Genomic DNA, 24726 nt, shown 5'->3' with positions numbered 1-24726 from the left:
AAATTCTTCTCTAGGGAGTGGACAACTCTTGGGATTTACGAGGATCATCAGAGTATTTAATTAAAAAGTTGCCAAATAGACTTCAGTATTACCAGCACTTCAGAGCATTTCAGTATCTGCCTGCTGGCTAACTGGGATTTACAGTATCCTTGAAAGATCTTTACAGCATCCCTGGAAGGTCTTGAAAATGGTGCTTGATCTTATTTTTAAGAAACTGCATATTTAGCCTGAATTAAAAGAAGGCTGCAGCTGTACAGATAGTAAAAGGGAAGTAAATAATGCCTGTAAACACTGCTATTAAAACAGAGCTGAGGTTTTTGAGCTAGGAGCTTCCATGGTAAGGGCATCTAGAGGCTGCCTCTGTTCTTAGGCAAGTATGAACTTGGCACAAACATGCGCTCAGCAGACAGTTTCTAGCATATTTTCCAGAAAATGAGGGGGGAAAATCTGGACCCCAGGACTGAAGAGAGCCTGAGAATCATTAGTACTGCAAATCTCTTCCTGAAGAGCGGAGGACAGGAGAAAAAGAAACTTCCCACAACGTGCTGGCTGGCTCCAGGAGAGTTGGAGTGCAGTTTCCTCTGTTGTTTTATTATCCGTCGCTTCTGTGCCAAGTCTGCCATTAACAGTTCCTGCTTGTGGAGTTGCCTCTCGGCTCTCAGAGTTGCTACTGGGTCTTAACGTTTGGGCCTCACCTTGAATTGTGGCTCTGGAGTGTTGTTGTAAGGCCATGGCTTGTGCCAGGAGCATTGCACATGCTTACCGTGAGCGCAACAAAATTACAAACCTGTCTTATTTCCCCAAAGTCTACCTACTGTTTGTGTGTGAGGAGGATAAGTATAATGGCTTTAATTTAAGGTCTCACAAGGGAAATTGGATATTTTTGTAATAGAGAGCAACTCAGACATGAAAGCTTTCCAGTGCATTTGGTCTCCATTTAAATTCAGAATACTGAAGGGGACGTGCCCTGGTTACTATATTACCATTTTTTATGTGCTGTTTAAATGTTTAGCTGCATATTAATTTTAACTAATCAAAAAGGAGATGCATATTTGGGGCCTCATCCAAATATTCCTTTTAGGTTGGTGGTGGGACTTTCTACAGGACTCCATGCATTTTGGAGTACAGCTCACGCAGAAGCAGATTCTCATGAGACCTTTCATGAGATCACTCTCCAGACTTTGATTTAGGCATAGCTTACATGCGTAAATGCAAAAAATGTTGACATAATCCCCCAAATGTAGTTTCCTTAGCTGTGGCAGCAGAAGCTTCAAGAAAACATAACATGCAAAATCAACTTATGTCCAAGTGTGTTTCATTTCACCTCCTTTTATGAATTAAAATGAGGCTGATCTGACCAATTTGCCATCAAATGAGTGGACTTGAGATTTAAGTAAAAACCCCATGTATTTATTGAATAAAGTGGGCTCCCCCCCCTACAACTGAGAGATGTCCAGTTTGATAAGAGCAGTTCAAAGATGTCTCAGATTTGCTTTCAAGAGACCTTCAAGCCCTTTAAGACAGTGGAGTTCCTTCTGTTGACTCTGGTCATAAGGGTCTTGGGCTGCTATCTACCAAAATAAATATTCTCTTGATATTCACCTGCCATTCATGGGTAAGAGAATGTCTAAAAAGCTGGATCAATGACAGAAATGAGCTTTTGCGACTTGTAATGAAAGTTGGATGGTGTACTGTGTGTTCTGGGGCTTGTCACCTGTGGAATCAAGGGTTTTTACGAGAATGTCACCCGGCTCATATAAATTGAGCTCCCCAGAAACCTAGGAAATGTAATTCAAGAAGTTGAATAATAGATGGACAGAAACATACAGTGTTTATTGAGTCTTAGGAATTTGAGACAATCACATTATTTCTTGCAACTTAACTAAAAATTTTCAAAGGACTGGAGCTGAATTTCTGTGTAAGAGAGTCTGAGTGTGAGAGAGATGCACACACGCAAAGCTCTGCCATGCCCCATTTGTTTCTGTTGTGGGTAAGCAAGAACATTGGGTTTAATGAGGCTCAGTTTAACCTCCAGCTGTGAAATAGGGGATTAGTCATATCCTGTGCTTAACCAGCTTTGTAATAATTTCATTAGATTCCACTTTTTTCTGTGTATGAGGATGGGGTCAGGGAAAAAGCTCAGAAGTGCAGTTAGATCAGGCTATGAAGAAGCAGCATTTTGTGTCTTTGAAACATGTAGAGAGGTTCAAGTACACAGATTTTCAGTGATTGGTCCACCTGAGAAGGACTGAATAATGTTTGAAGGGAAACTAAGCAATAGCTGCAGAGGCTTAAAAACAAATTTTTGTGATAAGTTCAATGCCAAATTAAAGACCAGCTCAAGAAAGATTCAGTGTCTGATATCTGAAAACAACTTGGGGAGGTATGGGCAGGCTGTTAATCATTCATTGCTTTTTTTTTGGGGGTGGGGGGTGGGGGGAAGAGGCTTTGCCCAAAAGTGTAAGTTTGTGACAACATTTTTTTGGTGTTGTTTTGCTTTTCATGAAGCTAAAAATGCAAATCTAAATCTCTGTAGGAGGCTTTTAAAGAGTATTCATACTATTTCATGAAAATTAAGGCTGGCCGTAACTGATTCTTCCCAACTATTTGAGTTCTGATTCAGCAGAGGGCTTTGAACATCTGGGTGGTCCTCCAGAAGAGAAGGGCTTGAGTGTCCATCTTGCCCTGAGCGCCATTCGAAAGAAGAGAGAGAAGGCCAGCAGAGCCTTTGGCCACCTCGGTCCTAGCATTAGTTAAAGCCTGCAAGGAACCTTTTCTGATTTATGAGAAAGGAATTCAGGCCTTTGCCTTCCTCATTCCCAGCTCCCTTGTTTTATGGGGTATGGGGAGTGCCTTGTAGGCCGCCCCAGCGGCATTGCTGCTGCTGATCTTCTGGGAGGAGGTGCAGCCGTTCCCTTTGGTGTTGTTGCCTGGAGTGCAGTTGACAGAAGAAAATGAAAGGTGACTCCAGGGGATGGTCCAGTGAGTTTATCTGTGTGCTTAATACTACATCCACATCTACATCTACTTGCCTGATGGAACTGGGGCAGCATTCCTTAGCTTCTCCATTGACATCCCTAATAAAGAGACTGATTTTGGTGCTAATGAGCCACGGATGGGCTCCATTAGTCTGAGACTCCTAAACTCATTGCATACAAGCAACAGACCAGACATGGGCTACACCAAATGTCAATGGTTATAGCTCCATTTGGCTTTGTTATGACAGTGTTATTGACTATTGAGCTGCATTTCTATTTGGGTTATAGACTGTGATCCTTGAAGCTCAGCTGCGCCAGCCCATATTCTCTGTTGAGCAAAGCCTGCCAGTTGTGTGATTATAATTATATACTGCAATTTGCTTTGCGCTGATTATCTGAGTGTCCCATGAGTTATGGGGTTGATCTTTCTCTGCTGATCTAAAACAAGAGGAAAAAAATATAGACACTCTTGAGTATTCACAGTGTACTGAAGTTCCCTACCTCAGTCACTACAGAGAATGGAGAGCTTTGAAACTTGCACTGCTTTTATTGCCTGTACCCCACTGAGATACTAATAAAAATATTTTTCCAAGAGTGGTTTTACATGGCAAAATCTGCTAAGCCTTTTACTGACTGGTATTTATTAAGCCTTTCCCAAAGTCTTAGCTCCCCTGACAATAGCGAATTCCAGTTGTCACCACTGCAACCAGATGAAATCTGCTGCTTTGCCCCTCCAGCTTGTATGAATGCAGCTCATGATATGAGGGGAAAGTCAGCACACAGGCAGGAGTGGGGATGCCTGTTCCCGTGTTGTGTTTGCAAATCACATAGATCCAGCCATGGCACAATGTCCAAATGCATCCTTACAGCTCCCTGTGCTGCTGCTGTACAAGGGCCGTGCACCTCATTCTGAGCATCGTACCATTTCCAGTTCCCCATGAACAACTGAAAATGGCTTTACTGATGACACTGGCTGAGGTTGGCTTGTGACCTGCTGGCTGAATACTGGAGAGAGAATTGGGAGAGTAGGCCTCTTGGCAGACCGTCGTCCTCTAAAGCCTTTGTCACTAGTCTAAGGAGTGATCCCTGGATGTGCTGCATGTACAACAGGGATATGAACTTAATCTCTCCTGTTACAGAAAGCTCGTATTATTACATGACATGGAAGATGTTAAATAGTTTTAATCTCATCCCTTAGTTTTTTTTCTTATTTGCAGAAATCAAATACATTGATTTTTATTGCATTCTCATGTGTGTAATTTCCAGCTTGCCTGATAAATGCTGTTGAAGCTAATGGGACTCTTCACATATACTTAAAGTCAGATATGCGCTTTGCTGAGCTTATTTTTGCTTGAATATGTCTTGTAGTGATAACTGCAATTACTGAACCTTAATTCAATTATTTGCTAGCTTCACACAATTAAATCGCCCATCCCTCAACTTCCTGATGCTTGAGACCCTAAAACATGGATTAATGAAATAAGGAGGAAATCTTTGTGCAAGGTCATGTGGTAGGGGATGTTCGTTGGGGCACGAGGGCGCCTGAAAGGGCCGCTCACATGTGGTGCTGAGGTCACAAGACGCCGGGGCCATTGCCCTGGTGCCCGTGTGAGAGCTGCACAAGGCAGGTGCTTTGCAGCATCTCCTTTGTATTATTTTAGATGCATTTCTTCTTTGCTTTACCTCAGCAAAATGTCGCTGCTCTGCTGGACTTATTAAGGATAACTTGGGCCAGGGCCTTCTTACAGAGTGGTGTGTTCTGATACTGCCATTGAACTCTGGGTATAGTAAAATATCTGTAGTTGTGAATGAGAGTAAGGTAAGCTTAATCAACTGTTTGTGGGGTCGCCGTGCTAAAGATTGGGATATTAGGATGTTAATGTTTCTGTGCATAATAATGGGTTCTGCAAGACTTCATCATTAATATGGGGAAAGGGGTCAAAGTTCAAATAATAATTTTATCCTGTCAAGTGCTGCGTGTAAGACCAGCTTATTTTGGTCATCTGTGGTAAAGATGGAGTTTTTCTCCAAGATGATAAAATAACTTCTTTCTGTTAAGTTTCCAAATGCATAATGTTCTTTTGTTCCTTTCTAGCTGGCTGGCAGCAACAGTTTACCAAGAAATTTCAGTAAGGTAGAGAGAGCTAATGCATCCACAGACAGCTTCTTGGATCTGGGGGTTGCCTTTTAATATTGCTGCTGGTTGTTTGGGGCTCTGCTTCTTTTTTCACATGCTAATGTTGGCGATTTCCATTTTTTAATCATCTGAATGTATTAAATATGCCCCTAATTATTTTTTATTTCCCTCCTCTGCTTGTGCAAAAGACATTGGTTAGTAACATCTGAGTTTTGACCAACTTCAGATCAAAACTATTTACCTACCTGAAGAGAAGTTGGTACTTCTAGTTAAATTGCTGCAGGAAGTAACAGGGAAAAATTTTGAGCTAAACCTTCCATTTAATTACCCAGTTGCAAACAATGGGTTGCTGAGTGTCAAAATTGAGGCAGTTTCAATTACTGGAACAATTACGGTTTAGAAAATTGTTGCCAGTAGGTTTAAGAATTTATATTACAGTGACAGGCAAGTAATTCAGGTAATGGGCAGTACAGGAGTCTATAAAGATGAAGGCAGCCTGACCCAGTGCACTGAAATAAAACCTTCCTCCTTTTTCTCTTCACAAATATATACAATCAAGCCAAGGTCTCAGCAGAGTTTTCCATCTAACATCCAAGATTTATAGGGTAAAACTAGAATATGAAGTAAGAATGATATCTTTTTCATATAGACTTTTTTCATATGGAGAATTACCCAAATCATAAGCCCAAATCCTCATGTGCTTACATGGTTAGGGTGGGATGCCCTTGCCCTATTGCTAAGGTCCAGGTTCACTGTGATATTTAAATGACAGCTAAGGGAAATCCTGTGCTTTGTAAAAGGGTTGAGTAGCCACAAAAAAATGGTAGTCGCTTGTCTCTCTAAGGGCTGGGTGATGGTGTGGCATATTCATTTGTCCGAATAAAATCTTCTGAACTGGTGTCAATAAGGGTATCTTCTGTTGCCAATACTGAGTTCGGCACAGTATTCCTTTCCATCTAGTTGCATTTCATGTTAAGATACATAATTTCTTCTAATGCTATGTTGAAGAGCAGATTTAATATTAATATATTTAAGTGGTGTGGTGTGAAATCTGCTGTCTCTTGAGCTTAGTGCCAGTGGGTCTGCGTTTAGGAAAACGAAGCTGATTGATTATTATAAAGCCTCTCAAATGACAGTCCTCTGGGAGGTCTGCTGTTGGTGGCTCATGTATACTTGTTTCTTCTCTTCATTCTGGACACATTTTCCATCTGTTTGTAGAGGGAACCCCCAGAGGTAAACAAAACGGGGCTTTGTAGGACTCCTGGCCTTTGAATTGGTGCTTAGTTTTTTGTTTGTTTGTTTGTTTTTTGTGTTTGGGTTTTTTTTGCCTTTTTTGTAAATTTTTTTTTTTTTCACTGGCATGTAGACCAGGAGAGGCAGCTTTCACAATGCAGGAGGTTACAAATGAGTTATGAAGAAGTGATGAGAACAGCATCTCAGGTGCTCAGACGTAGTTCTCAGGTGCCACCAGGGCTGTCCCTCCGGGCTCCCACCATGCACCAGAAGGATGTGGGTCTCTAGCAGCTCTTCATCACATCTGCCAAGCCTCCGTGGGTGTCTTGGATACGCTCAGGCACAGGATGCCTGTGTGTAGACACCCAAATTGCTCCAAGGAAACACTGTAGCCTGTTGGGGGAAGGGAAGCTGTGGCTCTTTGTAAAAGCTTTAATATTTCCGCAGGGCACAGGGTCAAACTGATCATTTATGATTAATTTCTTTTTTAACCTCTGTTCAGCCTTCAGCTGTTACAACTTATGCAAAAGGAGAAAATAGTGTTTTCAATTAAAGGCTACTTATGTAACAACCCTGTTTTGAATGCTAATTTGTGAATTACTGGAAGCTGACAGTGTCGCTTTTTAATTTTCCTTGGTCACTTCGGCACATAATTCTAATTGAAATTGTTCTGCTTTTTTTTGCTAATCTCTTTCATAAATGCTGAAAAATATCTGTCAAGTGAATTTCTGTCTTTCTGTATTTAATTTCTGTTAAGAATGGTTCAACTTTTTTACACCAGAGTGCCTTGGAATTAAATCCTTGTCTTCTTTTTTCTCCCTTCCAGCAGAAGTAACACTGAGGGGTAACAGAAATGATGATTTGTCTAACTTGTCTATAAGTTTTCAACACTTTATCTTCACAGTTGGTTCAACATGGCGACTGCACTGATCTGACTTTACTGGACAGAAACGGAAAGGAAAATAAATGTTTCTTTTTAGTACTTTGACCTTAAAATACCACAAACACCATCCATCATCTTGTGTTATTTGTGTTATTTTCAAATTGAATCACTCAGCACATCAGGTCAAAAAGTCAGAGGCCACTATTTCTTCTCCCTGCTAGCAGGATAGAAAGCTTTGATAGGAACAAGTGTTTGCTGTTCTTTAAAAAAAGGTAATTTTAGGCTTTGGTAAGCACCAAGACTTTAATTTCTATCCAAAGTATTTAAAATGATACGTTATTTTTTATGGGAAATACATACTACTTTCCACCCATGTTAATAATCAAATTGCTTCTGTTTTCTAGACAGAGAAGTTGGGTTTGCAGTCTATTTTTACTAAATCTTTGCTAAAGATTTGTTGGTCCTGTTCTTTTCTCACTGATGACTAGGCAAAACTCCCGTCCCTGCCAAAAGGGCCGTGTCTAGGTCCATTTCTTTCATAATAGGGCTGACAAGGTCTCGGGATTTGGTCCAAGAGCAGTATCTTCTGGGGTCGCTTCAAGTTCTGCCTAGTTGAAAAATTTAGCAATAAATGTCATGTCTTTATTTCCAGATAATGGAGAGTTATTGTGTCTGAGGGATCACTGTGGAGCTGTCAGCACTGATAGTGTGTAGCACAGGGTCGTGCTGGAGGCGAAGGTGTTTTGTCTGCAGGCTCATCCCCGTGCTCATCAGCCAGTGAAGGGAGGCAACACCATGTAGAGTGATGTTGAGTTAGACCTAGGGTAGGTCCTGCACTTTCATACCACTGTGAAAGTCAGGAGATTCTTTCTTTTTCTCAATTTCCTTTTCCATTTTCTCTTTTTTTAAACACTTGGATGAAACTAATGAACGAGAGGAAATGTCTTCAAGCTGCCCCAGGGGAGGTTTAGGTTGGATATTAGGAAAAATTTCTTTACTGAAAGAGTGGTCAGGCACTGGAACAGGCTGCCCAGAGAGGTGGTGGAGTCGCCATCCCTGGAGGTATTTAAAAGACGTGTAGATGTGGCATTTCAAGGCATGGTTTAGGAGACATGGTATTGTTGGGTTGATGGTTGGACTTGATGATCATAGAGGTCTTTTCCAACCTTAATGATTCTATCATTTTAATGTTTGAAAAAAATGCACAGTAACAGAGCAAGAGCTACTCCAGAGTAGCCAACGTCCAGTTGTTGGCATTTGCTGGGGACAAGTGTATTTCAGGTTGTGCAAGTTGTAAACTTGATCAGGTTAAGTAAAGGCTATGAGTCTCCTCAACTCTCTTTTGGTCTCCTTTTCTGTGTCCTGCCCTCTCTCTCTGCTCCTCAGCTTAGAAAACATTCTCAATAAAAGTTCAATCAAAATAGCACTCTCCCATTGAGTTTGAGTTCAGGTGAAAATGATTTTGCTGATAAATATCTTGAAACTCCAGAAATCTGAAATAATTTTACCTGAAGGATAATTTATTATAGACATGTTGCCCATTAATTGAGATAATCTCCAACAATGATGATGAACAGAGATGATCAGGGATGGTACTTTTAAAATACCATTCTGCCTAGAAAAGCAATTTGGGATCCACTTACATCTCAGTAATGAAAATTGGGTAAGGTAATAAGAGATTTCATTCTGTCAGTGAATTGACAATGCAAATACCAGGATTTTTAATTTAGGTTTAAGTGGAGTAATGGCTACTCATTCTGATGCATCATTAGTCATATTGCTTTTTAATGAGGGATTCACTTTCTTTTCCTGGTTAGCTCTAACACTGATAGCAAAGCCCAATGAACACGTGATTGTTTAGGGAGGGCTGATGAATATGTGTCACCACACCATTTTAATTTAAAAAAGGAAGAAAAAGCAGTTTTCCTTCTGTGACGAAGAAATACAAATTTGCTTTTAGTGCAAGGAAAAGAAATAGTGCAGAACTGTGATTGACAGACTGTTGTAAAAAATACTTAGAGTAAGATACATTTTGAAACAAATTCTAGAAAATACAGAAGGAAAATTGCATTGAGTGCAGTGCGTGGGAAAGGGGCTGGCTTTACAGCTGACAGCGATAGGAAAAAGTGGTTCTTTGGCCATCTACAACACGGATGTGTTATAAATAATGGCAGATGAAGATTCTTATTGCCCTACCAAACCCACCCCATGCCCCAAACACCTCATTCCTCTTCTGGATAGAGCTCTGATCAGTATTTCTATTTCTTAGATGTCTTTTATTTTCTTTTTCTTTTCCTTTTAATTTTTTTTCCTTTCTTTTCTTTAATTAAGAGCTTGTTTTGATGTTCATTGAACTCAGTGGGAATCTTTCCATCAGATTGGATGCATTAGGACAGATTCATAATCATCAGTCACTCTAACAACCTAACAATAGTTTTGTCGCACACAAGTGCACTGTCTTAAATGGGATTTGCTTAAAAAAAAGCAATAGAACTAATCCATTACAAACACTTGTTAGAGCAGAGTTTTGACTGTATCTGTATATTTACCAACCCAATTTCAACCAATTTAAGCCAAATTGAAATTAATGCAGACTTTTGCTCCAGGCAGGAGCATAGGGCAGTTAAATTAAATCAATTTAAACTAGCGTATTTATAGCCACAGCAGTATGATATTGTGTGTTGACTAGACATGGGTCTGGGTGCCTTATTTCCTTTGGCGGGCAAGGCATTTTGACTGTCCATGAGTTAAAACTGTAGTGTGATGAAACACATGCTACATCTAATGTAGACCAACCCATTCAGATTTGGGGCCAAGAGAACAAGTTTCTGGGAGACAAACAAATGTCCACCAAACCTCTTTCTCACGCCTATTTCTACACTCCTGGTGCCCCATAAGCATGTGGCACCTTGCAAGTCTCAGTGCATTTTGCAAAAGTCAGAGCAATCCAGGGCCTCTAAACACCAGTAAGGCAGTGCACGTCCTTCTGGAGCAGAGCCTTCGAGGAGATCTGTGACCTCTGGGGTCTCCAGCACGAAGCTACAACCTCACATTTTCTCTCTGCTGTTTTATTCTGCTTCTCCCTTGCCCGTGCAAGTGCCTGTTCATCACAGATGTCAGGGAAGGGTACGTGAGCTCCTGAGCTGGCAAACTAAAGGAGTGGGTAGCAGTGTGTTGGGACCTCACCTCGGGACCTCCAGGGGGTCGCTGTCCCGCTGCGCACATACAATAGTGAAGAAGAGGTTGCACACAGCAGGGCAGTGGAAGCATAACCAGCCAGGGTACAAAACCTTTCAGGATAACCAGCAAGAGACCCCTACACATCCCGTGCCTGGGACAATGCCAGTAAACTAAGAGTCTTCTCATCATCTTCCTTTGTGACCTGCTAACCTTCCTTTGAAAATATATACCTCCCAGGCATGGTGGAGGAAACTCAGTTCTGCAGTAGTCACTTTTTAGCTTCAGAAGGAGTTATCTCCTTCAGATCTTTGTGTCTCTGACTCTGTATTGTGAAATGCAAAAGGAACATAGGCCACAGTCTTTTCTGATGCCACCTTGTAAATTCAAGGGAATCCCAGACATCGAACATGCTCAAGTCATTCGGTATCACTTGACTCCATGTGCGGTACAACAGTTCCCCGTAGATTGGGTGATACGAGACTAACATCCATTTCTCATGATGGCTTTCTTGAAAACTGCCCTTCTTTTCACAGCTTGTAAACAGAAAGCTGATAGGGTGAGTGTGCCAGAATGGTTATGAAAGCACTGGGTCACGTGAGATGTTTTAACCTAAGAAAACAACATTTTGAAATAAAACCAAAGCTGAACATGTCCTAAAACAGGCCATGTAGCTACAAGAAAATGTTTTTGACACTGATAGAAAATTCTGTATCCACTCTGAACACACCAAGTCTTCTCTGCTAAATGCGATCAAGAAATCGAAATGAACTTTCCATATTTCCAGAGATCTGTGCACGGCCACAGTCCCCAAAGTCTCAGTTTTGGTCAGGCCTTTGGGGTTACTGAGGGATTTTTATACAGTTGAGCTGATTTATGAGGTTTCCTTTTAAATTTTATTGCACCAGTGGCTTTTCTTTGGTTCTTTTGAAGTAGAAAATATTTCTGCTGCAAATGCAAGTCAAAAGTCTTAATGGAGCATAAAAATCTGAAAGGTCATGATTTTACAGTTTTAAAATAGACTATTGAATATTATCTAATTAATATATAATTTGAATTATATTGAATAAAGTAGACTAATAAAATATCAACAGTGCACTGCTTGATACTCTTAAAAATATGGAAAGTTAATGAGTGTGTTTGTTGGTATTAAAAAGATATAATCTCCCAGAGCTTTGATTTTGGCTACTGGCACATAGGCTTTTTATGGGTGTACTTCTGTAAATGAGAAACTCTTCTCATTTAGCACCATCCCATTTCAGAATCACAGAAAGTGAGAACTAATAACACGAGGCAGCAACTTTGTCCCAGGGAGATTATTCACAGCTCTGGACACCCAGTGCTGCTTCTCCGTCTGAGCGCAGACTATTGATTGCATTTATCTGGTTTCTACGGTCATATAGACTACCTTTATTTATTTGACTTTGTTTAAGACCTGTGGGTGCATACAAATTTATAACCAAATAAGAAACTGCTCCTGTCACACACATTTTGCAAGCTTATGCAAATCACAGTAGCACGGTTTACAAACTCTCATTGCTTTCCACATGCAGGTGATTGGAATGGCCTATGCTATTTTAAAAAGAAAAAAATCTAGAAAAAGTCTCCTGATGGATTTCTTCTGCTGCTTTTGATTTAATCTGAAGTCTTAAAAATATTTTTTCATTTGCATTTTAATATGTTTTTAATGGATATGTAGGGACTTCGGTAAAATGAAAATGCCTTCTTGCTTTATCACTTAATGGAGTAGACTTTGAACGGTTCACCTCCAGCTGCTTGCAAATGTTTTCTCCAAGTGTGGACATGGAAAAAGCATTTTACTACAATGTTCACTGTCACTGCTGTGGCAGGGAGAAGTAATAGGAACAGATCGCAGGACAGAAGCGGTCATGGAAAAAGCCAATACAGCAGGCGGGGCACAGCTTTCCTTCTTGTTGTTAATATGGACTGTCCTGTTTTCTGTTGTTGTCTTCGCAGCAGTCCGGCACGGGGGACCTGAGGACCCTGAGGAAAGGGTTGTCCCCGTACCACTCTGAGTCACAGCTCTCATCACTGCCGCAGTATCAAGACGCCCTGCAAAACGTAAGAGATGTTTCCTTACCTATACAGCAGAGCCGCGGGTTTCCCTGAAAGCGGGTATGGCTGGAGGGGGGCATGTGAAGATTACGGGGGAGCTCTTGCAGCTGAGAATTCACCCTGGAACTGATGGTGCAAGTGCGCAGCTGAAACCTGCAGCTGTTGGGAGGATGGGGAGCTCCTGGTAATGTTGATCTCTACCTGGGTTTGGATCATCAACCTCCCAGCATAGGTTTTTCAGTTAACTGATGGTCACTGTTTTGCATCTTTTAAAGCAAGGGTGTGAGTCTTGTTACACCTGCACCTCCTTCTTTGTAAATGCCCTGTATGCCTGCTGTCAGAGCTGGTCGTGGATGGGGCAAAAGATGGTTTGCCAAGTGTCTGGCGGTGCGTGGTCAGGGTTGCTTTAGCAATTAAGTTATTAGGACTTTCATTGCAGGTTTTTCAGAATCACAAATGAGGTTTATGTTTCCTAAGATTTGCCTGCGTTGCTTTTTCTCAAACAACAGAAGAATCTTTATTGAAGCCTCTTGCAAAAGACGTATACTGTGCTGCTGTGCCAGGGCTCCTCCTGCACTCGTGTGCCAGGCATGGCTGAGGAGGCCGAGCCCTGCCAGATGATCGTCTTCCAGATGTTTGCCTGACTGCCCGAGACACTACATTTGCTTGGTGACATGGTTTTCTAGATTGAAGAAGAAGCTAGATGCTGTCAGGGAGTCCTGCTGTGAGTGGGCTGCGAGTGTCATGATCATGAGCAAAAGCCTGATGGTGGCACACCCGGGGGACCTCCTCCCACCCCACGTCTTCTGCTCCGTGTCCAGGGCACTGGTCAGCAGAGCTGCAGGTACTGTAGGACCAGTTGTATGTTGGCTGCCTGCTTGGGTAAGAGTCATTCTGCAGATTTAGTGTGCCTTTTAGAGCTGTGAAAAAGGGGGTAATAGTAACTTAAGAAAGTTTGTATAAATAAAACTTGTGTGAAAGCAGAGCTCCTGCTGAAATGCAGGATGGATGGAGACCCTCCAGCCGAAAAAAAGAGACAAAACCATGCAAATGAAATGGAAGACTGTGGCTGAATATCCACTTTTTGGGGCTTTTGCTTCATTTCCCTCTGCTCAGGCTTTTGATCCCCAGCTTGGTTCCAGGTGGGGGACACTTAGCCTGTGCTGGTTGCCCCAAGGAGTGCCACTACACACAGTTTTACGTTCATCTTGTGGGTCAGGCCAGGATATGGCTGGCAGCTTTCTGCAGAGGAGCTGTGCCTGGGCTGGGAGCTGGCAGGAGACTTCCCTGCCTGTGCATCGGCCCCCGCAGCTCACTGGGGCTGCGTGAGGGCTGACGGCAGACGGTGCTGCCTGCTGGAGCCCTTCCTGGACACTTGTCCCTCCTTCCTCAAGGAAGAGGTGGCACCTGGCATTTATGGAGAGGCCTGGGTACTCATGACACTCATCATCTTCTGTCACCCTGGCTCTGTTCCACCTTTGCAGGAAGATGATAGAGAAAAACCGAAAACAGCTCTGGATCCATCTCCACATCATCTGGGATACTTACGTAGCTATTTATATATTTATTCCTACCAAAATCCCTTTGTTTTGTGGCTTAGTGTGATATATTGCATTTGTGATGAAGGATAATGATGACAAATTCATGCAGATGTCTTTGAATGTCTTAGGCACCTCCCAGAGGTGGACAGTTAGGCGTACCCGACTTTCTCTGCAGCCTTTTTTTTTGATAGAAGGCACGAGTTTGTAGGAAATTTTTCCTCTTTGTGCCTGTGCAGGCTTCACACGGGTGAGTGATGACAATGGGTGTTGGCTCCAAAGCTGTCACATCCATTCAGGATTTCATCATCATCACTGCCTGTTCAACTCTTCGGGTAAGTTCCTTGGCGCATCCCTCACTGTCACACAGTTTGCACGTAGGCATCACTCCAGCTCTCCATGGCCCTGATGCACCTCAATTAATGAAACAGTTTGGTGTTTCTAATGGATCCTGGATCGTAGACACCAGTGCGCACTCAAGACACAATTCAAAGACACTCATAATTGCAATCTGTGCACTGTTTAGTCAGTGGTGCATCATGCAGAAGGTGAGTTATAGACTTGCTCTGTGGTCTGCAGCAGTTACGAAATATCCAGGAAAAGCAGTCCCAGGGGGTTAGTTCTGACCTACAAGCCCCTAGCCGTTGCAGGGGAATGTGTAACATGTATGTTCGCTTAAACTGAGAGCAGGCTGGTCAAACTCCCCCGCCCTGAGAACTGCAAGCCAGGGTCATCTCATGGTGTACCAGAGGCTCCCTGTGTCCTTTGGGAGGTGAGGGTGATTCCCTCAGGTGGCAACAAGCAGCTGCTTGTGGGACCTGCCATTCCCCCAGGATGAGAGGGGCAGGCTCCAAGCCAGGCTGGTTGGGCTGGCTCAATCTTTCCCACCATTGGTAGCCTCCAGACCTGCCCGGCCTCGAGTCAGATGATAACCCAGGCATGGGAGCTGATGTTGAGGTACCTGTAAGCAGTGCAATGCTGCAGATCAGTGGCCAGCCTGGTGTCTGGGTGTCAGCAATGGAAGTGGTCCCAAAGCATCCTTGGAGGGCTTGTGCTTGCATTTGCTGTCTTCAGAACATGGAGAACTTTGGTTCTCCATGGTAGCTAGAACAGATTTTTTCACCCATGTTGCATTAGTGTTTTACCTGCACTGCATATGTTCCCTTTGTGGCTCCTCCATGTGGATGTGGCGGCACTTGGGATGAGTTATTGCACTCAGATTAGCAGCCCTCTGATTTACCGCAGGAGGCTGTTGGAGGAGTAATGCTGGGGACTCTCAGATGTGCAGCCGGAGTGCACAGAGAAGGTGACACTCAGTCTGTCCTGGAAACTCTTCCAGGTCAGAGCTCTTCTGGAGTTTTACAGTACCGGGTGGGAGTTACTGACTTCCAGTTTTGTTTGTTGGTTTTGTCCAAGGAGTCTGGATTGCTCAGTCATAGGGTCTCACCTCTGGATAGCGAGGTGGTAATTACATTTCAGTAACACTGAGAGTTTTGGGAGAGGAACAGCGGTTTTGGGTAATTGCTGTGGCAGGGGGAGGAGGAGCCCTGTTGGTGCAGTCAGGACTGGGAGCTGTGCCTGCCACCATGGAGGGACTCTTCTCTTTTCATCTCTCCGTACCTCAATATTGTCCTTGAAGGAATTGGGTGGGAAGTCACCCATTCCATAGCATGGTTTTCAGGCAGTTCTTTATTACTAAGATAGATAGCACTAAGTGCTTCAGGATCCTGCAGGGGTGGACACTAAAAGGCGGTGTTTAATTTTTGGAACAGTGTAGTGTTGCTGGAGAATTCACTTGTTTCTCTCATGGGCTTTCTCCAGCATTAATTGAATTGCGAGTGAAGACTGGGAGGTGGAGTTGTCCACACTTGGTGTCAGCTGTCAGGTCTCTCACTCTCCGTAAAGCCACCCTACACTGTGCTTAACCTTTGGTCACATCTAGTGATTGCTGAGTTATGTTTCTGACGTGGGGAAAATGTATGATGGAAAAGGAAATTCCCCATCCACAGCAGTAAGGTGGCTCTTTTGTTAGTAATAGTCATGTTTCAGCAATTCATTTTCTAAAAGGTGCGATCTCAGCTGCTGACTTCTGGAGCATTCAAGGCCCCTGTAGCACAGCCGAGGATGAATGCAGTGGCTGAGGCATGGTCCAGAGCTCGCATGTCTGTCTCTTCTCTGCTCTCTTTGGCTTCTTGGGCACTCTGGCTGCCCATGTGGACACACGGGCCCTGCAGACCTTCACATTGCTGCCCGCTGCCCTGCGGCTGCGCTCCAGGCATGTCTCAGTGCCCAGGCATGGGAGGGGGCCTGAGGGCTGCTCATGTTCCTATGGTTGGAGGTACCTTCACTTTGAGAAGCTCATAAGCCAGCTGCTTGGAGGAGCTATTTATCCACATTAGGATAAAACACCATTAAGTGTGAGCCAGCCTGTTACTAGCAGTTGGAGCTAGCCTGGCTGGCTTAGACTTAGAATTTAGCAGCGTTCATGTAATTTATAATAGGAATCCTGCTTTTGGTGGAAGTAACTATAGAGGTTTGTAATGGAAATATTAAGCTTAGTGTGGATGGAGTGTGAATGGAAAATGTGTGTGAAAACACCAGCAGGAACACTAGAGCAAGGGATGCAGGGATGGCCTGCGCTGACGAGCAAAGACGCAACCGACAGCAAACAAGTGGGTTGTTGTAGTTTAACCCCAGCCAGCATCTAAACGCCACGCAGCCGGTCACTCACTGCCCCCACCCCAGTGGGATGGGGAGAGAATCGGAAGACCAAAAGCAAGAAAGCTTGTAGGTTGAGATAAAAATAGTTTAATAATTTAATTTTTCTTGTTCTTGTTCTTCTTATTATTATGTAATGAAAAGGAAAACGAGAGAGAGGTGAAACCCAGGGAAAAAGAAAGAAGTGGTGCAACTGCTCAGCACCTGCCGACCAACGCTGCCAGTCCCCAAGCCACGATCGCTGCTCCACCCCTCCCCCCGCCAACTCCCCACAGTTAATACAAATGAGCGTGATGTCGTACGGTATGAAATATCGCTTTGGCCAGTTTGGATCAGCTCTCTTGGCTGTGTCCCCTCCCGGCTTCTTGTGCACCCGGCAGAGCATCGGAAACTGGAAAAGTCCTGGACTGGTGTAAGCACTACGTAGCAACAACTAAAACGTCAGTGTGTAATCAACGTTATTCTCGTACTAAATCCAAAACACATGGATATACCATATAACGCATACCAGTTACTAGAAGAAAAATTAACTCTATCCCAGCTGAATCCAGGACAATATCCACCCCTTATTCTACGCCATTTATGTCATGCCCAGGTCCTACCCTTTCTAGTACATTCCAATTAATCACCACTGACAGCAAACAAATGGGTAAACACCATGGGGTGTGTGGTTTGCATCAGGACCAGGAGGTCTGTGCTGTGATAAGGCCACAGCACAGATGGCTCATCACTAGAAGACCTGTTCCCTGATAACGGGAGCAAGGTTACGCTGTGATGTGCCATTGCGCTTCCTGTGGTTCCGAGAGCAAGGCTTAGATAAGGTGCCCAAAATGAAGGAAAGGAGACAACAGGCACAGCTTTCCTAGGGTTTATGGGGGGTGAGTAAGCAAGATGCTGAGATAAAGATCAGCCTGTAATAACCGTTGAGTCCTAAAGCATGCGAAAAATGTGTCCAAACCCAGTTCTTTGCTGACAATGAGGAGGGATGCCAGAGCTGCATTAGGACTTGCTACTGGGTGTCCCTTGTGCTCTGTGTCACACACAGTGACCCTGACCACGCCACATGGACATCCACCTTTTGGTGAGTGCGTGAGTGTGAGTTCGTAGGTGTGCGGGTGAATGTGACACATTGGAGAAATCAGTTTTAGGTTAAAATAAATATCACCTTCCCCTTCCTTAAGTTTTTGTACTGAGTTTGTACTCTGATAGTTTTCTGTGACCCGTTGCTGAGGAGCAGGATCTCCCAACTGTGCTCTGGCTAGGTGCAGGAGGATGGCTGTGGGTGCCGTAGGTGGTGGCTGGAGGAAGGGACCTGTGCTCATCTGGGGTCCAGAGCTGGGAGTCCCCGGGGAAAGTGCCTGCAGATACACTCTGCGAGGGCTGAGCAAAGCTCCCTCTTTTGAGAAGACAGTGATGACAGTGCCATTGCCCAGCCTTTCAGTACATCCCTAGGGACTACAATAAGTACCTCCAGGAAAAAAGTGAGATTTCCATTAGGGTATTCAAAGCTGCACCTCTCAGGAGTCTCGTTTAGACTACAGTCTGGGCTGGGAAGAGATAATTCCATCTTCCTCCCTAAATCTACTCCAAAACCAGCAAGGTCTATAGGAAAACAAAGAGGCAGGACAAGTGTGGTTATGTAGCACAGAGCACTCGACTGAGAGGACTGCTGAGTCCCTGGCTTCCCAGGACTGCCTCTTGTTACATTTTTCTCCAGTGCCTCTTCTGTGCAGGATGCAAAGCCTGGGAGGTGGCTCTGGCTGCAGCACTGGCTTCTTCAGCTCCTTCCCTTGATTCCCACCACGCTGTCACAACCAGCTGCTTTTCATAGCTCTGCCTTGCAGAGTTGCTTGCGAGAAGCGTATTTCATTTTGCCAGATGGCATGCATGCTATCATAAAAACAAACCCAAATGTTTGTGGTCTGTAGGTGTAAAGAGAAGCCGTTAGATGGGGTGGGAAAGGATGATAAGAGAGTCCTTGGCTGACGTGCTGGCTGTCTCCTGAGCCTGCAAGACTGATGGTGAGGGGAGGTGATATGAGGGCACATAATAGTTAAACTTCAGCCACAGTGTAAGTCCTGTCTCTTCCTTCTGGCTGGAAAGATGGTGGTTTCTACCCCATTAGGCACAAGAGATAAAGCAGAAGAAAAGTGAGGGGGTGACTCAGTATCTCTCCCTCAGCTCCCTGCAGAGGAAGGACAAAGCTGGCCCCTGCACCAGCCAGGTGTAGGCGGGGAGATGTGGCTGTGGCCCAAGCCAGGTCTCGGGACTCACTGGGGAACCCAGAGTCCCTTCCTCAGCCTGCATGGAAGTAAATCTGCTTCTCTCAGGGAGAACTGGATTGGCTTCTTAAAGCCAACCTGACTTTTAAAATCAAGTTTGAAATGGCCAGAGACCACTGTTCCCATCGGGGTGCCCAGGAGACGCTCCCAGAAGAGCTGGGGGAGCCCTCTGGGCATTGATGCCGCTGCAGAGTCACCTGGAGCACTTGGGGACCTTAGCATGCCCCGCGGTGTCCCTGCACAGCACAGCGACCCTGCTACTGCCAGCATCGAGCCCCTGGCTCCCTGCTGTGCTGCACGAAGCCCCTGGGCGTGGGGATGCCTGGGCTGCCCAGTGCCTCTGGCACCCCCAGGACTGCTCTTGGCAGCTTAAGCATTGCTTCACGGCCTCTCAAAATGCCTTCAGTCCCTTCTGTCACTCCACCAAGCCCATCCTGTGCAGCACTGCAATGATCCCCCGCCTTCTCCCATCCACACACCCCGTCCCTGCGGCTGTCAGTTGAGCTGAGTGCTGCCGGCGTGTGTCAGAGGGCGACCCCAGGCCTGTTTCTTGCCTTCTGCCGGCAGTGGTGACAGCCACGGTCTCTTTTTAGGCAGGGGGAAACAATGATCGAGGAGCGCGGCAGAAGGCAGCTCCTTCCCACCGGCAGCATCGATACCACCACGATGCTATTGAGCAGACAAAGAGAGAAATTGAAAGCAGCCGTTTTGCTGCTGTGGCAACAGCGGCTGTGGAAGGGAAAGTAAAATGAAAGGTTTGTCAGGATTTGCAGCCCAGGGAGCACTATTGTGAAGCTTCAGAGTGTATTACCAGCAGCTGAGAACAAACCAATCCATTTTTGAAGGCAGCTGCCCTTCATCAGCAGTTATTGCAGCCACTCTGAGCAGCGGGTGGCTTTTTTCCCCCATGGCAGCTAACTGGCACAAAGTTTGGCAATGACAAAGTTTGGGGATTTGATGAGCAGAAGAGGCACTGGCAGGCCATATCCATAGTCTGCCCTTACAGATAACCGCAGGAGGCAAGTAAAATTCATCTGCTTTAAGGATCTGCTGTAGGTTCTCATGCTTACTTATTGTGTGCGTTTGTGTGGGGCTGGCATGGGCCAGGGGGGAGACAGGGGCACGGCAGACCCTCGCTCTGCCCCAGGCCTGGGAGGAGGCTGCTTTGCCAGCGATGGCTGGTGCAACTGGGCTGAAGTGAAGACCTGGAGGGGCAATACAGTTGTACGGTTGTGCGCAGGTATCCTCCAGCATCTGTGTGCATCCTCCACCCACCCAGAGGCTTTCACTTGGGCCATCCCCAAATCAGATTTGCTTCAAAATCAGGGAGGTCTTAAAAATACCCACTGTTTCCTTCTGTTTCCAAATGTGCCTGGCATTCCTTTATTAAAAGAACTAGCAGCTCTCAAAATACTTATGCTGATAGTGCCCCTGTGAGTCAGTTGGAGTTAGTGCACTCTGTCTGCAGGTACATGGGCATGGGCTCGTTCTGCCCGTAGCAGGCAGACTTCTTGTTTCCTTGTATCAGGCAGTTACAGGTTGAAACTGCTCTGAATGTGTTTTGTTGACAATAATTTCACAGTCTGAGGGGGCAGCTGAAGCTGTCAGTGGGACTTTTTAACAGTGTGCACCTGTTCCAGCTCCGCAGCGCTGTTACCAACCCGAACAGCGACCACTCTCCTCTCCCCTTCTGCTGCTGGAGGAAGCTGGCTCACTGGCTTTGCATGCACCAAGGAGTTTCCCGGAGCTGGAGCTGCGATCCGCCGTTAGCGTGGTGCTGAGAAAAGACACCCTTCCTGTTTGTAGATGAGATCCAGTTGCAAACAATGTCCTGACTTCGTTTATTCTGTCTGGGGCAGTCTCTGAAATCCTCCTTTTCCTTTGGTGCCCCAGCACAGCCCGTACAGCCAGCGCTGTCATGCCTGCTGGGGAGAAGAGCTATTCTTTTGTCGGGTGTCCTTAATGTTCATGCTCAGAAAGCAATGAAACAGTTGAATTGTTTCTTTATTAATCAAAAGGGCCATGTAAGCCCTTTTTGTTACTTAAGTAGATATGTGTGAAGGCAGCAGAGGCTGTGAAGGTGCAGGAGGTGGTGGCTGAGCTGAACGGACAGGCTCTGCCTGGGTCCTATGTGAGTGAACCCAGCAGTTAATTCATGGATTTAAATGTTTACATGACCAGCTGCTGTCTATGATTAAAGGCAGCAAATTAAATCATGCCAAAGGAGATTAGCATCTGCAATAAAGTCCCTTGATTTTATACAGAAGATGCTAATATGGACTACTGAGGTCTCCTGCCCGCTGGTGACCAGGACGCGTGTTGTGCTGGGGGGCCGGTGTCTGCCTGCGGGATCTCCCACGTGTTCCTTCTTGTGTGCCTGGTGGCAGGGTGTCAAGCGCTCGCAGCTGCGAGGCAGCCCGCTGTGACTTTGGGAACGTGGGGCCGTGCAGCCATTTAAGTGCACAAGGCAGGAGCGGGTGGTTTGTTTTGAGCTGGATGCTGGCAGGCTTTCTGCACAGTAGGCACAGAATAACAATAACCAAGTGTCATCATTGCTTTGGATCATCTGCCAGGCAGACTGGATGCATAAGGGACCTGGGTGCTCCCTGGCTCTGGCAAGGATGTCCCCTGCTCAGGCACAAGAGGTCTGGCATTGCCCGCAGCAGGGTGGCAAAAAGACTGCGCTTTGCACAGTATGGTTTGCAGAGGAGCCGACACTGGTTGCTTCTTTGTGCCTCTGGGAAATCTCCTTCTTGCAGCCAGCGAGGAGCCCTGGGGCTGCTGCCAGGGTACCTTCAGGCAGCCTTGTCCCTGCAGAGCCCTGAGAGGAGCCGGACCCCCTCAGGAGCACCAAGCGCGGTGGCAGTGGCAGAGCTGCCATGGGCATGAGAAGATGCAGCAGGGAGGGAAGGGGCTTTGAAGGAAGGGAGGGTGAAATGTCAGCCTGGAGTCATGTCACGCTTCAGTGCCGCACGGCACCGTGGCTTTGTTTCAGCCGTCAACCCCCCCTCAGCTGCAAGGCAGCCGAGGATGGGAAACGTGGTCCAGGCTGCAAAATGATGAGGGGGTCTGATCTGCCTTGGTAGGGCCCAGGGAATTTCTCAGGCTGGTGGTAATGCGAGATATTTTTTTTTTGTGTGATCTCCCGCGGATGCCACTCATCTCTGTGTTAAGGGAGATTTCTCTTTTTGAAATGACTGCCTGTCATTTCATGTACTTGCCCTCTGTGCTGCCTATGCGACGTTTCTGATGGGGACACTGTGCTTTGGGGCTTTGGCGCGTTCCCTGAGAAGGTCCGGGGATCCTTCTCCTGTGCCAGAGCGGCCCCATGCTCTCAGTCCTTGGTTTGCCGCTGGTTTTCCCCATCTGCTCCCCAGTGCTGTCTCTGGCTGGAGCTGCTCCAAGTGCTTTCTAAACTTTGTAGCCACAAGTGCCATTCACAAAACGAAAATAAGCTGGGCCCCCAGTTCTGCCAGCATGCTGGGGCTGGGGTTTGTCGTCAGACAGAGCATCTTTCCATGTTACTGCCCGGCTCTGCCACCCACTTTCCACGTGGCTGTGGGCATGTTACTGTCTCCTGCTTGTCCTTTAGCAGTTCCTAATTTACAGAGCGGTGTTAGCACCTTTATTTGTGTAAAACACCTGGATGGTGATGGGTGCTAAGGGAGGGCCCAAGTATAGTTGAAACCTGGGTAAGCAGGATGCAAACAAAACCACTGCAAGATAAATAGACGTGCCTGGGAATTTTATTGTGAGTTGTCTGACAGTGCCTGCCTATAATGTAATTTTCCTTGTTCTGTCTCAGCAATAAAAACTTCACAGTGTCTGATATGACTCCATTTAGCTTTAATGTTCTCTGAGGTATGCCATTAGAAAAGTGTGGTTTATTTAATTGGGACTGAATCCTAAATGTCTGCTTGTTTTTTGAAATGGTAGACAAAAATTAATAGAAGGCAAGGAGAGGATGTGAGGTTCAGAAGCATTACTGCTTGCTTGCATGTTCCACATTGCTCTGAAGCATCCTTGGTGCCTGGGCTGTGACTGTTAGGTGAAGTAAAATCAACATCACTTCTCCTCTAGGTTTTGAAACTTAGTCTTTGGCAGACTTTCTGCAGATCAGGAATAACTCTCGGAGCTGAGGTAGGAGAGGATGTCATTAAAAGGCAGAACTTAATTGAGTAGAAAGAGATTGAAAACTGGTGGCAGGACCAAGGTCTCATGTCTTCTCAGATCCCTGGAGGAATCAAGGAGAAATTGTTTATCACAATGTCTTTGTTCCTTTTTGAGATCCAACCCAAAACCTCTAAGAGAGCAGTCACCTGTCATCCCCAGTTAGGCTCTCCTCTTCATGGGTTCCAAAGCATTCCTGCTGTTATTAAGAAATATTCCTATTTTAAGTCTTATTTTGCCTCTGTGAAGCTGTGTCATTATCAGGAGTTCTCAGTGTGCCCTATTACAGAGTTCTATTGGTTTTGTTCCTCCAAACATGTAGGAAAGGACTACCAAGAGCGGTGCTTTTCAGCATCTGTGCTGGACCACATCCCATGCAACCAGATAGAGCCAACAAGGACTCCTTCGGCAACTTGGTCTTAGACACTGGCAGTGCCATCGTGGCTTGATATAGAGCAGCAGATGTTCCCCAGCAGCTGTGAGTTGAGGCCTCTGTTCTTCATTTTTTGTTGTCAGATTAATGAGGATCATTGGCAGTATTTGTGGTCTTTGGATTTTCTTTCTCACATCAGCGCTGTTGCTTTGCTGATTGTCTTTGGGTTCTGGGCCAGGGCAGTGAATAGGCCTAGTTTGATTTGTTTTGTTTCCTGCTTTGGATTTGAGGCTGTCACCAGGTCAAGCATCATTCTTAGCAATAGATAACTGGGGGATTTATCCCCTGTGTGTAGCATATTGCTTCAAGGATGCTCTGGCATGAGAGACTGCAGCATTCCTCTCTCTTTTCTTAGTCCGTTAATGATAGAGCTGGACTGTGAATCTCCTTACAGACTTGGAGATTGAACCACAAGCCCTGCAGGCTCCAGTGAGAGGTTTCTGGGAGAGTCTCAAACAGAATTGGGCTTCTCTGGTGGATTTGTGGTTTGGGCGTGCATGATGTGGGGCTGGCGGGATGGGAGGGGGCTGCTGCTATGTAGGAACAGTAAGCTCTGAGAAGTGCATTGGTCCCATCCCAGACACCAGTAATTATCCAGCGCTGATCTGTTTGAAATGGAGGAGCAGGCGAGGGCTGAAAGGCAAATGCTTTCAGTGGTGCTTCAGTACTGCTGCCTGCACAGAGGCAGCAGAGGAATAGCTCTTGTCATGGTTTCCCCAGTGGGAGAGGGGCTGGGTACATGGGTAGCTGGCACTTGCCTCCCATGAGAGATGCAGAAGAGCCTCAACAGGAGCCTCCCGGGACACTGCAGTCCCAGAGCCATCCTGGCAGCAGATAGGGCTGTGCTTTCCAGGGTGGAACTCATCAGAGATCCACGCTACAGTGGTCTTGAATGCTCTGAAGGGCCACAGTGGTTTGCAGAGCAGCAAAAGCACCAGCTTACCTAGGAAGCATTGGATGGGTCACACACCACTCCACAGCCCTTGATTCCCTAGGACTTCTGCTTCTTAAAGACATATCTTTGAGAAGAGTCTCTGGGTCTCAGAGGTGCAATATTCAACAAACCCTGTGCATAGGGAAGATAAGGTGCTTCCTCCAAGC

General features: G+C 45.6%; 1 protein-coding gene across 3 annotated transcripts in view; it reads left to right on the top strand.

Annotated features, from left to right (window-relative positions):
• CCDC85C (coiled-coil domain containing 85C) overlaps window positions 1-24726 on the top strand; it is a 118460-nt gene that overhangs the window by 76095 nt on the left and 17639 nt on the right. For 2 of the 3 annotated variants that reach the window (XM_075103882.1, XM_075103885.1), the window contains exon 3: window positions 12386-12490. In XM_075103882.1, the coding sequence (XP_074959983.1) occupies window positions 12386-12490 (105 nt within the window). The remainder of the gene's footprint in view (window positions 1-12385; window positions 12491-24726) is intronic. The other variant, XM_075103883.1, reaches the window with a different exon arrangement.

Source organism: Phalacrocorax aristotelis, chromosome 9, assembly GCF_949628215.1.
Source record: "Phalacrocorax aristotelis chromosome 9, bGulAri2.1, whole genome shotgun sequence".
NCBI lineage: Eukaryota > Metazoa > Chordata > Aves > Suliformes > Phalacrocoracidae > Phalacrocorax > Phalacrocorax aristotelis.
The sequence above is the reverse complement of the archived record's forward strand: the minus strand, read 5'-3'. Positions and strand labels throughout refer to the sequence as shown.